Source organism: Lactuca saligna, chromosome 6 (genome assembly GCF_052625555.1).
Source record: "Lactuca saligna cultivar CGN05327 chromosome 6, ASM5262555v1, whole genome shotgun sequence".
NCBI lineage: Eukaryota > Viridiplantae > Streptophyta > Magnoliopsida > Asterales > Asteraceae > Lactuca > Lactuca saligna.
Window position 1 is genome coordinate 15674841 of NC_136422.1, and position 13156 is coordinate 15687996.

Consider the following 13156-nt stretch of genomic DNA (forward strand, 5'->3'; position numbering starts at 1 on the left):
TTCTCAAACATAATAAAAGGAAACAGGGATTTCAACAGCAATAAATATGAAAGTACAATGGCTCTGAATGTGGTAGTAGTTTATTATGAAGTTAGAAATTACACGAATTTCAATAATAATCGACGTATGTACTTTATGCTTTTTAAATCATGAAATTCAATTTAACCCTCTAAAACTCCGTCAGCTTGGTGAGGTGAGGGTAAAAGATCTTTGAGTTTGAGTAGTTCCTCAAAGACCTCGGTTGACTTCTTTCTTCTTCTGAAAGCAGCCCATTTCATAAACTTTTTGCTATCAGGAATCCCTTCATCACCACTTAACATCCTGTAAACCTGCATTACAACAATTTACAAACAACATCAAATTTGTTTCACCCATTTTTTGCAAGTAATGTTGTAAGGAATAGGGACGAAAATTGCAGAAATCACTATACTTAGGGACGAAAGACGTAATTTATTATTATGCAAAATGTTACCTACCCTACCTGACTCATTTGTGGACGTTCAGTTGGACAGTCGTTGATGCATTGAGAAGCAATCCATAGCATGTCGCTCAGCTGCTCCAACTCACACTCACCATCAAGATGTGGATCAACAAGTTTCTCAATGTGTTTATTATGTATTAAAGGTCTAGCCTGTAACAAAAAAGAAAAATTAATAATCATTTATTTATTTCACCTGCATTTTAACCCAATAAAAAAATAAATACAATGTGAATACATACCCACATAACGAGACTCTTCTGTGCCTCATCCAAAGCGGGGCGTCCAGTTATGATCTCTAACAGAAGGACTCCATAAGCATACACATCAGTTTTCTCATCCACCAACCCATTCATGAAAACCTCTGGAGCAAGGTACCTGTAGTTACTTGCTTAATACACAACCTTCAACTTATATAAACAAATTTTTTTATAAAAATTCATTAATTAAATAATATATAATTTTATATACCCAAATGTCCCTTCAAACTGTGACACGTTCAGGTGAGTCCATTGATCTGGAAGCCATTTCGCCAGCCCAAAATCAGCAATCTATAACAGATAAAACGAATACAAGTTTGTGAGTAAATCACACAAAAAAAAAAAAAATTCCAAATTAAATAATAAAGTCAGAAGGATTACACGAGGTTGAAAATCCTCAGAAAGCAAAATATTAGCTGCCTTGATATCTCTATGAATGATTCTTCTTTGACAACCTTCATGAAGATAAGAAAGCCCAGATGCAGTGCCCAATGCAATATTATATCTAATACTCCAGTCAAGTTTCTCTTTATGACCTGAAATGGTTCTAAAACAACTTATCATCAAATGATATTATTAAACAAACATAATGAAAAAATGTAATTCAAAAACTAACCAGAAAGAAGAGAAGCTAAGCTCCCATGGTGTGATAAAGGAAGAACAAGGTACATCCCCCCCTCAATTCCATACCCAATAACATTAGAAATATTTTGGTGGTTTACATGAACAAGAATTCCAAGTTCAGATAAAAAATCTGATGTCATCTCTTCTTGTGTACCTCTGATTAATCTTTTCACTGCTATAATTTGTCCATTTTGTAAATGACCCTTGTACACTTCAGAATAACCTCCTTCTCCAATTAAGTTTTCTGTAAAAATATCATGAAAAAGTGTGTGTTAACCAAAATAGGAATTTGTTTTCATTATATATATATATATATATATATATATATATATATATATATATATATATATATATATATATATATATATATATAGACAGAGAGAGAGAAGTTACAAACTACAAACCATGACTAAAGTTGTCAGTTGCATCTTTGAGTTCTGAAAGTGAGTAAATTGTCCATGAAGCTTCAAAACAATACAAATTGGGATCAAAACTGGTGGGAATTTCTGACATGCTTTGAGTGTGTTTCCTACTCGGTTTTTTCTTGGTTCTTTTAATGGAAGGTAGGCTAGGGAGGCAAGGATTGAATGAAAGCAAGCTTGCTGAGGGCCCTTTTGTTAATTTTCTTAACAATCCACCACACCATTGTTGGGGATGACTTTTTGGATCAATTTGAGATACTAAATCTAAAATCCCAAATCTGAAAGATGATGAGCTTGAAGTTGAAGCAACAATCGCCTTAGATGATGCTGGTTCAGATTCACATTTCTCCTCAGTTTCCTCCACTGTTGACTTATCACAATCACAATTCTCCTCATCCTTATCTACAAAGCTAAATTTTAGCAATTAGTGTTATAGAAAATGCAGTGATCAATGGAGGAATCTTTTTATACCTTCAGCAGAAAGAGAAACTGTAGAATTAGAGGGAAGAAGTTTCTGATTTTCTACTGCAGATGTAACAGCTTCATTCTTTTCGTCTTCGGCCATTTCTTACTGAAAATCAACATGATAAAAGCATATTTAAAATTGAATATGAGGTCAAGTGACAGAACACGTTGTGAAGCTTCATGTTTGCATGTAAGATGAACAAATCAACAGACATCATTCGCTATATATTCAGAATAAACTCTATATGTATCCTATCGAACATAACCTAAATCATAAAATGCGAGATTGACCAATTAGAAGATGATGAAAACACGATAATTCTAATGAGGGTTTTCAATGATGATGAAATCGAATTGAACAGACGCTCGATTAACGAAGAAAAACACACGGAATTTCTTCTGCGATAACAAAAGCTGGTTAATTAAATTAGGATTTATAGAAGAGAGATATATTGAGAAATCTGAAGAAATGCGTATGAAGATTTAGAACGATACAAGACGCAGAACCCTCCATCTGACGATGGACAGAAAAAAGAGAGAGACAGAGATCGGGGATATGAAGGAGACATGGTGAAAATGAAATAGTGGTAGCCATGGGAGCTGTGTTTTGTTTACATATTTCAATGGATTTCCATGCCCCAAAGAAGCCACCCTTCCCGCCTCGTGAACATATTCACAAAATCGCCCATCAAGTATTTCTCAATATTCAATTTCAGTCTTCTAACAATTTTGTTTTACATTTAGGTCTCGATCCCTAAAGAGGTGTTACAAGTTCTTGTTAGAAGGTTTACAAATTGAGTTGACAACTTATGATCATGAGTCATATTGTTCCCGGAGGATTTTAATCGCAATAAAAAGCACTTAAAGAAGTCAAAACCACCCTTACCTTTTTTTTTTTTTTTTTTTTATTTTAATTTTAACTACTTTAACTTATATATAAGTTTTAAAACAAACCCTTATATATTTTATTTCTTTTTAAAATCTAATAACTTAATTATTTATTTGAAATTTATAAATAAAAATATATGTTGATAATCTTAAAATTTATACCATTGACGGGAATTTATATTTTTTTATATTTCTTAATTATGTGTATTTTGTTAATTCATTAAAATATAAAGATCAAATAATTATAAATTTTAAAAAACTATCCGAGTAATAAAAATCTTTAAATAATGTTGATTAAAAATGTTCTATTTTATTATTTTATTTTTAGTGTTGGTTTAAATGTAAATCCATTTTCAACAAATTTTGTTTTTTTAATAATTATTAATGATATATTTTAACATTTTAAATTTATAATTTTAATGAACGATCAATTTATGATATTAGAGTAAATTATCAAAATCGTATTTATGGTTTGGTCAAAATTATACGTTTGGTCTTTAATTTTTTTTTTTTCATTTGAATCGTCCCTATGATTTGATTTTACTGCGTTTTTCGTCATTTACATACGTAGAGTTACAAACCAAATGTGCAATTTTGACCAAACCATAGAACGTGCAATTTTAACTAAAACACTGAGATAATTTTAGTAATTTACTATTTTTATTGTTACAAAAAACAATCAAGACCTGTTAAGTTAAATTTAGTAAGGAAGTTACTAAATCGCATTGTTTGCAACTTCGATTTGTGAACCTGTTGCTTACAAAATTACTCATGGGTACTCAAAGAAGAAACATTTCAGAAAAACTCATCTCGATTTAAACCATGACCCACCAACTCAAGATCAACCAAATAAAGAGCTGTCAACTCAATATCCTTATAGACGTAGTATTTCTACTTATACGCATGATTATATACGGTCTAATTTCTTTGATCTAAACTAGAAACCGTAGGCACAACACATACTTGTTTTGAGAACCTTCAATGTTCAATTCAATCTTTAACCAGGAACAATCGATTCATACATAACTCATACTTCAACCAAGAACAAGTAACGTATAATTCAAATATACTTGTGACTGAAATTTCAAATGAATTTACAAGTGTATAAACTTTTTTTCGAAAAAAAATCTAAAACAAATGGTTGTCGGGTTCTCATAAATATATGGGTTCTAAAAAAATCCTAACCCTATATATTGGAAATATCCAAAAAAAAAGTCTCAATATTTTGGGTAAGTTTGTATTTAATCTCAACATTTTTTTTAAACAGAAAAGTCTCGAATTAATTAATTTTATACGATAATATGTCATTTATGTTGAAAATATAAAGATTGTTTCATTAATTTGAGCAAAAATAAAATGATCAAGACTTTTCTGTTCAAAAAAATAAAAATTAAGATTAAAATAAATGGCACTTTATCGGTAAATTTTCATATATATATATATATATATATATATATATATATATATATATATATATATATATATATATATATATATATATATATATATATATATATATATATATATAATTTAATATATAATTGTTTAATAGGTTGATATAATATGTTTGAATAGTGTGTTATTTCAATTTTGGTTTTAACACTTTCAGGAGAAAATTTCGGGCCTAACTGAGATTAGTGCAACAAATGATTTATAATCCCAGAGTCTATGAGGGTATCTCCAACTCACTCCCAAACTCCATTTCTTCCCCCATTCTTCTCCAACTCTATCCCATTTTCACCTCTATTTTTGGAGATATGAATAGTATTCCCCCATATATGGGGGAATATTATTCATATCTCCAAAAATGGAGGTGAAGTTTGGTTGTCAACTTTAGTCCCTCTCATTTTTATTTTATACATTTCTAGTTTATTTTATCTACCAAAAATAATTTAAATACAGTATTTAATATTTATAATATAATATTATATACTAATTTATATTAATTAATCATAAATATAGAGTTTAATTAGTAGAGGGGTGTATTTGACAATATATATATAAGTTATAAAAATGGAATATTCCAAGAATATACTTTTTAGGGTAAAAAATAGGATAGAAAATGGAGTAAGATTAGAGATGAAACACTGTTTACTCCATTTATGGGGGAAAAAATGGAGATGGGTTGTCGTAATCAATATGCCAATAAACATTAGAGTTATGTTTTAATTATTGTATCAATTTTAACATGATAAACCAGTAAATGGTAATAAATCTCATGTTGCATCCTGCATGGCAAAATTTGTTGACATTTACTTCAACATGATTTACCAGGTTAAACGTAATGACAATATAGTGAAATTAAAACAAAAGCTAAATGTTTGATGACCTACAATACAATTGAGTAAAACTAAACAATAGATAGCTTAAAAACAACAAAATAACAATATAATCCTTCTTTTTAATTAATGGACGTTACGACTAATTAATCCCACAAAAATTGCATAAAGATCCTTGTTTTCCGGGCCAAATATATCATCTGCCTTCCTTAAAGTATCCTATATGATCACAAAATAAAAACAATGAATGGTTCGAGGGCATTTTCGGGTGAACAAATTACAAAGTCAAGAAAGCTAATGTTTACACTTTAAACATACCTCCTTTGTTTGCTTGTGTGAGTTTAATTCCTTCACATTCGCTAAAAATGCACCAAATTGCTCATATGATAATCTTCCCCTAATAAAAGTAAAAAAAAAAAAAGTGATAGATGACTGATTAATAAAAGAACAAACTGAATAGCAAAAAAAGCAAATGAGGGGCATATAGGTAATTTCACCTCACTTGTCTGAAAAATTCTTTCCCATCCACTCGAGTGCGTCCTACAACAATAAGCCAAGAAGCACAAAGTAGTTCTCATAATTAGTTATAACTTATAAGGTATTAATCTTGAGTGAAATTTAATGCAAACACAAAAAAAGCATATAGTATTATGTAGAGAATAGAGATCCAGTAACATATTGACACCTGTCATGGAGCTGTATGGTGTTGAGGTTGTAGACGAAAAGACAGAAGATCTATGATCATCAGACATACTTCTTGTCGTTGACAAAGAAATAGATTGCCTTCTTCTTGGAGATCCCGATGCTGATAAGCTTGGAGGAGATCCAGGAGGTGTTAACCGAGGTGTGCTTGTTTGGGATGCTAAAAACATGCCTGATGAAATGTGGGCCCTACTCGATGCTGATAAGAGAAACCCAAATGTAAATTTCCAATTTTACCCCAAGTGATCGAATAGCAACCAAAAGATTTCTCACCATCTATCACAGGCTCATCGATTGAAGGTGGCTCAGTTTCAGTTTCTTCATCTTCTGAAACACATTACGTTCTTTTTTAGAATACAAATTAATGAAATGAAACTAGAAATTAAACAAACCTCCAGCAAACGACTGAGATGATAAGCTTGAATTGTCTTGTGCAACAATCGGAGTGTTCCTTGCCTGTAAGTCAAATGTCAAATTGTAACAAAACTAGACTTTAAACCATATAAACAATCTTTCATCTACCCGAAATCTTAAAAGAAGCAACTCACTGAACTTCCTTCTTCATCTTGAAGGGACATCATGAGTGTCTTCCTGAAGCTCTGCAACTGCATGATCGAGTTACAAAACTAAGAATTAAGTTTAGGAATTGAAGAGCTTTTCAACAAACTAATCAGGGAACAATAAGGAATCAAGAGTATCATTCGTCAAAATGTGATAACCCCAAACTTAATGAACACTAGATAAATCCAACAACCTAAATTAGACCTAACTTCACTCCCGAATCTCTGGTTTTCGAATTACCTTAGCAACATCACGGTTGAGCTTTTTAACTTGTTCCGATAGCGACGCGTTCTCGTTCAATAGATTTTCCTAACAATGCTCATAGAAAATTTATTCATCATCACAAGAAAATTGTGAGGCAATGAACTACGAAAGACAATAAGAGGAAAAGATAACAGTTGGAGTATGGAACTGACTTTCTCTTGATCAGCGCGGGAAAGTTTGTGGAGAACGTCAGAGAGAGAAGAGTTGAGAGAGTCCATCTGAGTCTGAAGGTCTTCGACAACGAGTTCCCTGTCCATAAGCTCGTCGCGGAGGGAGGATGACTCCGATTCAAGGGCGGAGATTCGAGTGAAAAGCGCAATGGAAGTGATTTTGCGTGCGAAATCGAGCTGTTCGAATGGATCGGATGGTAGCACTTCCAACACCTCTTGTGGAAGATCGAAGGTCATACCTACAGATTCTTTTGGCAACATGTTCGTAGACTCGTAGTTCCTCCTTTTCAGTTGCAGAAATTGTAGTTTGAAGAAGGTGAAGAGTCTTAAACCAGAGGCTGAAATGGGAAGAATTAGATAAGGAGGTATTTATACAAGTTGGAATTTCATTTTAGCTAACAATAAAATAAAAGTTCATAATTTTTTCGATTAGTCTATGTTGTTTGTCGGAACTCATTAGAACACCTTTAGTTTTAATTTTTTACATGATTGCTTGTGATGGTTTTATTTTGCCTAAAATTTGATTTAAAAGAACTATTTTACTCTTTTAACTAAATTTAGTAGTTAGTCTTTGTGGTTAATTTTTTTTTTTCAAAATATATTTATGAGATTTTTGTTTGCAATCTTTAATTTTCGATGTTATAACACCATTTATGATTAACTATGTTAACAAATTTTGTTAATTTTTTTTTGGAAAGGATGAAACTACAATAAGTAATATAGCCTAAACAAATTGTAAAAGCCCGGAATTTTCAGGTATTTATTTTGGTTTTATTTATGGAAATTGTGAGTGGACTCGGCGAGTTGGAGCTCAAACTCGCCGAGTAGGATCGCGGATTTGGGCACGAGTTCGAGTCCGGACTCGACGAGTCCAAGGGTGGACTTGGCGAGTCCACGCTGTGTGGTGAAACCCTAATTTCCGGGGATTGAGACCTATTTAAAGGGCCTTATGGCCGTCAATTGTGCTCACCCAACCCTTAGAAAGAAACCCTTGAGTGCTTGAACGTTTGAGAGAGAAAGGAAGCATTCTTGACCTTGTGTGTGTCATTCATCAAGATAGTGACTTTACGTGCTAAATAAGCTTGGAAGGACTGGATCTATGGGTTAATGGACTGGATTTGACCTTATGAGCAAGTTTGGGTCATTGCATGGCACGGACTCGCTGAGTCCGAAGAACAGACTCGACGAGTAGTATGAATAATGTCCGACCACACAGCGAGTGGTCTTGCCAAGTTGGGGAGGGTTGACTCAGTAAGTCAGGGGGAAGTCAGAGTGGACAGGTGGACTGAGTCAAGTTGGACTCGTCGAGTTGTTCTTGAGACTCGGCGAGTTGAGTCGTAGTGGCCCCACAAATCATGCCAGGTGGAACTCGTCGAGTTACAGAGAATACTCGACGTGTCAAGGGAGGATTTCAGGGAAATCAGTGTATACGCTCAGACTCGCCGAGTCGCTATAGTGCACTCGTCGAGTCCGGTCAAAGTTGACCGTTGACCGTTGACTTAAGTTGACTTGTTAAAGAGTAGTCAACCTTAGTTGGGAAAGTGTTAATTAGAGATGTATTGTGATTTAGGAGGACTTTAGCTCGGGAGATCGAGCACTAGTGATTTCAGGATTCACGACTTATCAAGACACGCGAGGTGAGTCTTCTCACTATACTTTACCTTGAGTAGGTAACCAAAGTTATGTGATAGAGTATTTGTATGCTATGTATGTTATGTGTTGTACTGCATTATTTCTATGTGATTTATGATGTGCATGTTTACAGAGTTTGAACCTGAGGGTTCACAGAGCTTGGGTGCACGGACCCACAGAGTTATAGCCTCGAGTGGCTAATATGTGTTATATGTGGTATTTTGGGGAACTCACTAAGCTTTGTGCTTACAGTGTTTGATGTTATTGTTTCAGGTACTAGTGACGACCGCGGGAAGGCGCCGGCTTGATCCGTACACACACACACACACGGAGTTTATACATTTGTGATCTTGGGATTTTGTATTTACCTGAATTGGATAATTAAATATGGTTGTTTTATGAATATTAAATGAATTATGTTTTATGAAAATTTGAAAAAATTGTTTTGAAATTTACGGTGTTACAATTTGGTATCAGAGCCTTGGTTTGAGGGATTCGGGTACACCTTCGGGAGTATTTGAACTCAAACTGAGGATTTGGAAAATATTTTCAAAAGAAAACTAAACTTTTCTAAGAGTAAAAGATTTTTAGAGAAATTCAAGGAGGAAACGTGTGTACGATCAGTTAGCGCCCTAACGGTGATTTCCCAAAATACCCTTATATTATATTTTATGATGTATTCTCTTGCTAGAGTAGGCTAGGTATTCTTATTAGGACTAGAGTGCCCTGATTTGTGATGCCTTAGCCTAGGGAGTTGTGAGCTGCTATGAGATGCTTGAGAGCAAATAGGTAGCAGCGAGGAGGTTATGAGAGATCTGTTAGAGAGTGATAGAGTACTTGGAATTTGGGATCCGAAGAGGGGGATTTGGGGTGTGTACTGAGATGGTGTGGACAGTAGTATTGGGCCCGTACTACTGAAAGCACCGGGGCAGTGCACGGTCCAAATAAGAATCTTCGGAATACCAAGAATCAAGGAGGGATGGGTTGTCGAGTGTGAGTATGCTCGAGCAGATTCTAATTTATCGTATGTTGTATTTCAGAGGTTGATCATGGTGAGGACACGTCATATGCCGGAGGGTGTCAGGGCTAGTGATGAGGAGATCCGACAGATCATTCATGAGGAGGTGGCTACGGTCATCAGGGCAGAGATACCAGAGATGTTCTGATCTATTAAAACCGCGCTGATCGAGACCTTCGACGAGCGTTATGCCGCTCTTTCTGAGGCTGCGGTTGCGGCGGCCACTGCAGTTGTTGCTACTGCTAGGCAGTAGGGTGGTGACGCGTTGCTGTTCCGGGAGTTCAGTAACACGAAACCATCGGAGTTTGATGGGACCCAGGACTCGGTGGCGGCCATGAGATGGATTTCTGACATAGAAGGGTGTTTCTTCACTTGCTCATCTCCTGAGCATTTGAGAGTATGGTTCGTGCTGAACCAGCTTCGCTTGGGAGCGAAGGACTGGTGGAAGTTTGTCACAACACACTTTTCGCCTGCTGAGCTTGCGGCAGTGACCTGGGAGAGGTTCACTGCCATGTTCCGAGATGAGTATGTTCCCCAGGTGGAGAGGGAGCGTTTGTCCCAAGAGTTTCTGACCCTCAAGCAGGGCACTGAGTCTGTTACGGTGATCACCAGGATGTTTCACGAGAGGGTGATGTTCTGCCCTGAGCACGTGTCCACTGAGCAGGCACGTATGATTCGATATTTGAGTATTTTGAGACGGGACATTCGGGAGTTCGTGGCGAACTCCTCATACCGGACATTTGTCGAGCTTCAGGAAAATGCCCGGAAGAGGGAGATCGAGCTGGAGACCCAGGCTAGGGAGGAGGCTGAGTCTCATGGGAGGGATCGGCGACCGGCACAATTCCAGCCGGCAGCCAAGCGGGCCAAGCCCGCTGATCCCAAAACAGGGAGCCAGAAGGGCCGCACTTGTGGAAAGTGCGGCAAGGGTCATGATGGAGTGTGTAGAGCGGGATCTTGCTACAAATGTGGCAAGGAGGGGCATATGGCCAAGGATTGCCCCAAGGGGTTTGCAGTATGTTTTCACCGCAACTAAACCGGACACCGGAAGGCGGAGTGTCCGCAATTGCGGGGATCAACTCAGAGAGCACCTTAGGGATCTGCCCCTGCCGCCATTAGAGCTACCAGGAGTGGGCTAGTGAAGGCCGATGCGCCGAGGGCACGTGCGAGAGCATTTCAGTTGACCGCGGAGGAGGTCCGCGCAGCGCCCGATGTCGTGGCTAGTATGTATTCTTTCGTGTATTTATTATAATATTGAAATATTATGCTTATATCATGTTATGCGTAGGTACTTTTCTTGTGAATTCTGTACCTGCCTTGGTATTATTTGACTCGGGTGCGAGTCGGTCCTTTGTATCTTTGGCTTTTAGTCAGCACATCAGTGTTAGTCGCGAGGCGTTGAGTCAGCCTCTAAGAGTTTCCATAGCTGACGAGAAGGCAATATATGCCACGGAGGTGATCCGTGGGTACGTACTCGAGATTTTCGGTGTTGAGTTCCCGATTGATTTGGTTCCTATTACCATGGGGGATGTTTGTGTCATCGTGAGCATGGACTGGTTGAGCAAGTTCGGTGCGGTTATCGACTGCGAGCGACAGCTAGTGACCATATGAGACCCTAGTGGGGGAGTTCTTACAGTGTACGACGAGGGTACCCGTTCTGGGTCAGCATTTTGTTCGGCCGCTAGGGTGAGGCAGTGTTTACAGCAGGGCTGTAAGGGTTTTGTGGCATACGTGCTAGATACGCAGGTTGATTCCAGGAGGCCGAGGTCGGTGGAGGAGGTTCCTATAGTGCATGAGTTCCCGTATGTCTTTCCAGAGGAGTTGTCGGGGGTGCCTCCCATGAGGCAAGTAGAATTCGGTATTGATTTGGTCCCGGGGGCCGCACCTATCGCTAAGGTGCCTTATCGTCTTGCACCTCCAAAGATGCAAGAGCTATCCTCGCAGCTTCAGGAGCTGCTGGGGAAAGGGTTTATTCGACCGAGTAGCTCGCCGTGGGGAGCGCCTATTCTGTTTGTAAAGAAGAAGGATGGTTCATACCGGATGTGTATTGATTACCGGGAGTTGAACAAGCTGACGATCAAGAACCGTTACCCGTTGCCGAGGATCGACGATTTGTTCGACCAGTTGCAGGGAGCATCTTGGTTCTCCAAAATCGATTTGAGGTCTGGATACCATCAGGTGAGGGTACGAGATGAGGACGTTCAGAAGACAACGTGTAGGATGCGTTATGGGCATTATGAGTTTGTGGTGATGCCTTTCGGGCTCACCAATGCTCAGGCAGTGTTCATGGATCTCATAAACCGGGTATGCAGGCCGATGTTGGATCGGTCGGTGATCATATTTATTGATGACATTTTGGTATATTCAAGATCTAGGGAGCAGCATGGGGAGCATTTGAGGGAGATCCTCGGAGTTCTGAGATCGGAGAGGCTTTATGCCAAATTCTCCAAGTGTGATTTCTGGTTGCAAGAGGTCCAGTTCCTAGGATATCTTGTTAACCAGGATGGGATATTGGTCGATCCGGCCAAAGTGGAGGCAGTGGTGAGTTGGGAAGTGTCGAGGTCTCCCTCCGAGATCAGGAGTTTTCTAGGGTTGGCCGGTTATTATCAGAGATTTATCAGGGATTTCTCTAAGATCGCAGTGCCACTCATTAGGTTGACCCGGAAGGGTGTTACTTTTTCATGGGGCCCCGAGCAACAGGCCTCCTTTGAGACGCTTCGCCAAAGGTTATGCGAGGCCCCGATGTTAGCCCTCCCGGAGGGAATGGAGGATTTTGTTGTATACTGCGATGCATCGATTTTGGGATTGGGAGCGGTACTGATGCAGAGAGGACATGTGATAGCGTATGCATCGAGGCAGTTGAAGCCTCATGAGTCGAGGTATCCCACCCATGACCTAGAGTTGGGGGCAGTGGTGTTCGCCCTCAAGATTTGGCGCCATTATTTGTATGGGGTTCGGTGTACGATATACACGGACCATAAGAGTCTGAAGTATTTGATGGATCAGCCCAACCTAAATATGCGGCAGAGGAGGTGGTTGGATGTGGTTAAGGATTATGATTGTGAGATCCTGTACCATCCGGGCAAGGCTAATGTGGTAGCCGACGCCCTGAGTCGTCGGGCGGAGAGTGCCCCGTTGCGAGGTGTATGTTTGTGTTTGACCGTGATGACTCCAGTGTTGGACACTATACGAGGAGCTCAGGCTAAGGCAGTGAGGTCGGAAAACCAGAAGAGAGAGCGAGTTGTTGGATTGGTATTAGAGTTCGTTACCGATGGTCGGGGGCTTATGACTTTTCAGGGGCGTATTTGGGTACCGTTCGTGGGAGGTGCGCGTGCCATTTTGATGGAAGAGGCTCATCGGTCAAAATTCTCGATCCATCCCGGGGCCACTAAGATG

At 38.4% G+C, this 13156-nt stretch overlaps 2 protein-coding genes across 3 annotated transcripts; both read right to left on the reverse strand.

The window, feature by feature from the left end:
- Positions 1-11: 11 nt before the first annotated feature.
- Positions 12-2860, reverse strand: LOC145001047 (receptor-like cytosolic serine/threonine-protein kinase RBK2). The gene is made up of 8 exons (XM_078960376.1): positions 2256-2860; positions 1767-2186; positions 1355-1606; positions 1120-1274; positions 950-1029; positions 721-856; positions 482-631; positions 12-329 (listed from the first exon to the last, which is right to left on the reverse strand). Exons 1-8 carry the CDS (start codon positions 2347-2349, stop codon positions 162-164), a joined length of 1455 nt encoding a protein of 484 aa, XP_078816502.1. The 5' UTR covers positions 2350-2860; the 3' UTR covers positions 12-161.
- Positions 2861-5412: 2552 nt separating this feature from the next.
- LOC145003444 (uncharacterized protein At4g15545-like) lies at positions 5413-7474 on the reverse strand. 2 transcript variants are annotated; one of them, XM_078962570.1, is made up of 9 exons: positions 7096-7474; positions 6920-6988; positions 6667-6723; positions 6511-6574; positions 6392-6442; positions 6102-6317; positions 5914-5956; positions 5735-5813; positions 5413-5635 (listed from the first exon to the last, which is right to left on the reverse strand). In XM_078962570.1, the coding sequence occupies exons 1-9, from the start codon at positions 7372-7374 to the stop codon at positions 5543-5545; spliced, it is 951 nt and encodes a 316-aa protein (XP_078818696.1). In that variant the 5' UTR covers positions 7375-7474; the 3' UTR covers positions 5413-5542. The 2 variants fall into 2 exon arrangements, with proteins under 2 accessions (XP_078818696.1, XP_078818695.1); XM_078962569.1 differs by having other exon boundaries at positions 6392-6445.
- Between the last annotated feature and the right edge of the window lie 5682 nt (positions 7475-13156).

Coding starts and splice junctions, on each gene's coding strand:
- LOC145001047 (XM_078960376.1), bottom strand. CDS start 2,349: ATGGCCGAAGACGAAAAGAATGAAGCTGTTACATCTGCAGTAGAAAAT. Junction 2,187..2,255: donor AGTTTCTCTTTCTGCTGAAG/GTATAAAAAGAT, acceptor TTAGCTTTGTAG/ATAAGGATGAGGAGAATTGT. Junction 1,275..1,354: donor CTTAGCTTCTCTTCTTTCTG/GTTAGTTTTTGA, acceptor GAACCATTTCAG/GTCATAAAGAGAAACTTGAC.
- LOC145003444 (XM_078962569.1), bottom strand. CDS start 7,374: ATGTTGCCAAAAGAATCTGTAGGTATGACCTTCGATCTTCCACAAGAG. Junction 6,724..6,919: donor TCAACCGTGATGTTGCTAAG/GTAATTCGAAAA, acceptor TCGATCATGCAG/TTGCAGAGCTTCAGGAAGAC. Junction 6,318..6,391: donor CGATGAGCCTGTGATAGATG/GTGAGAAATCTT, acceptor TTCTCTTATCAG/CATCGAGTAGGGCCCACATT.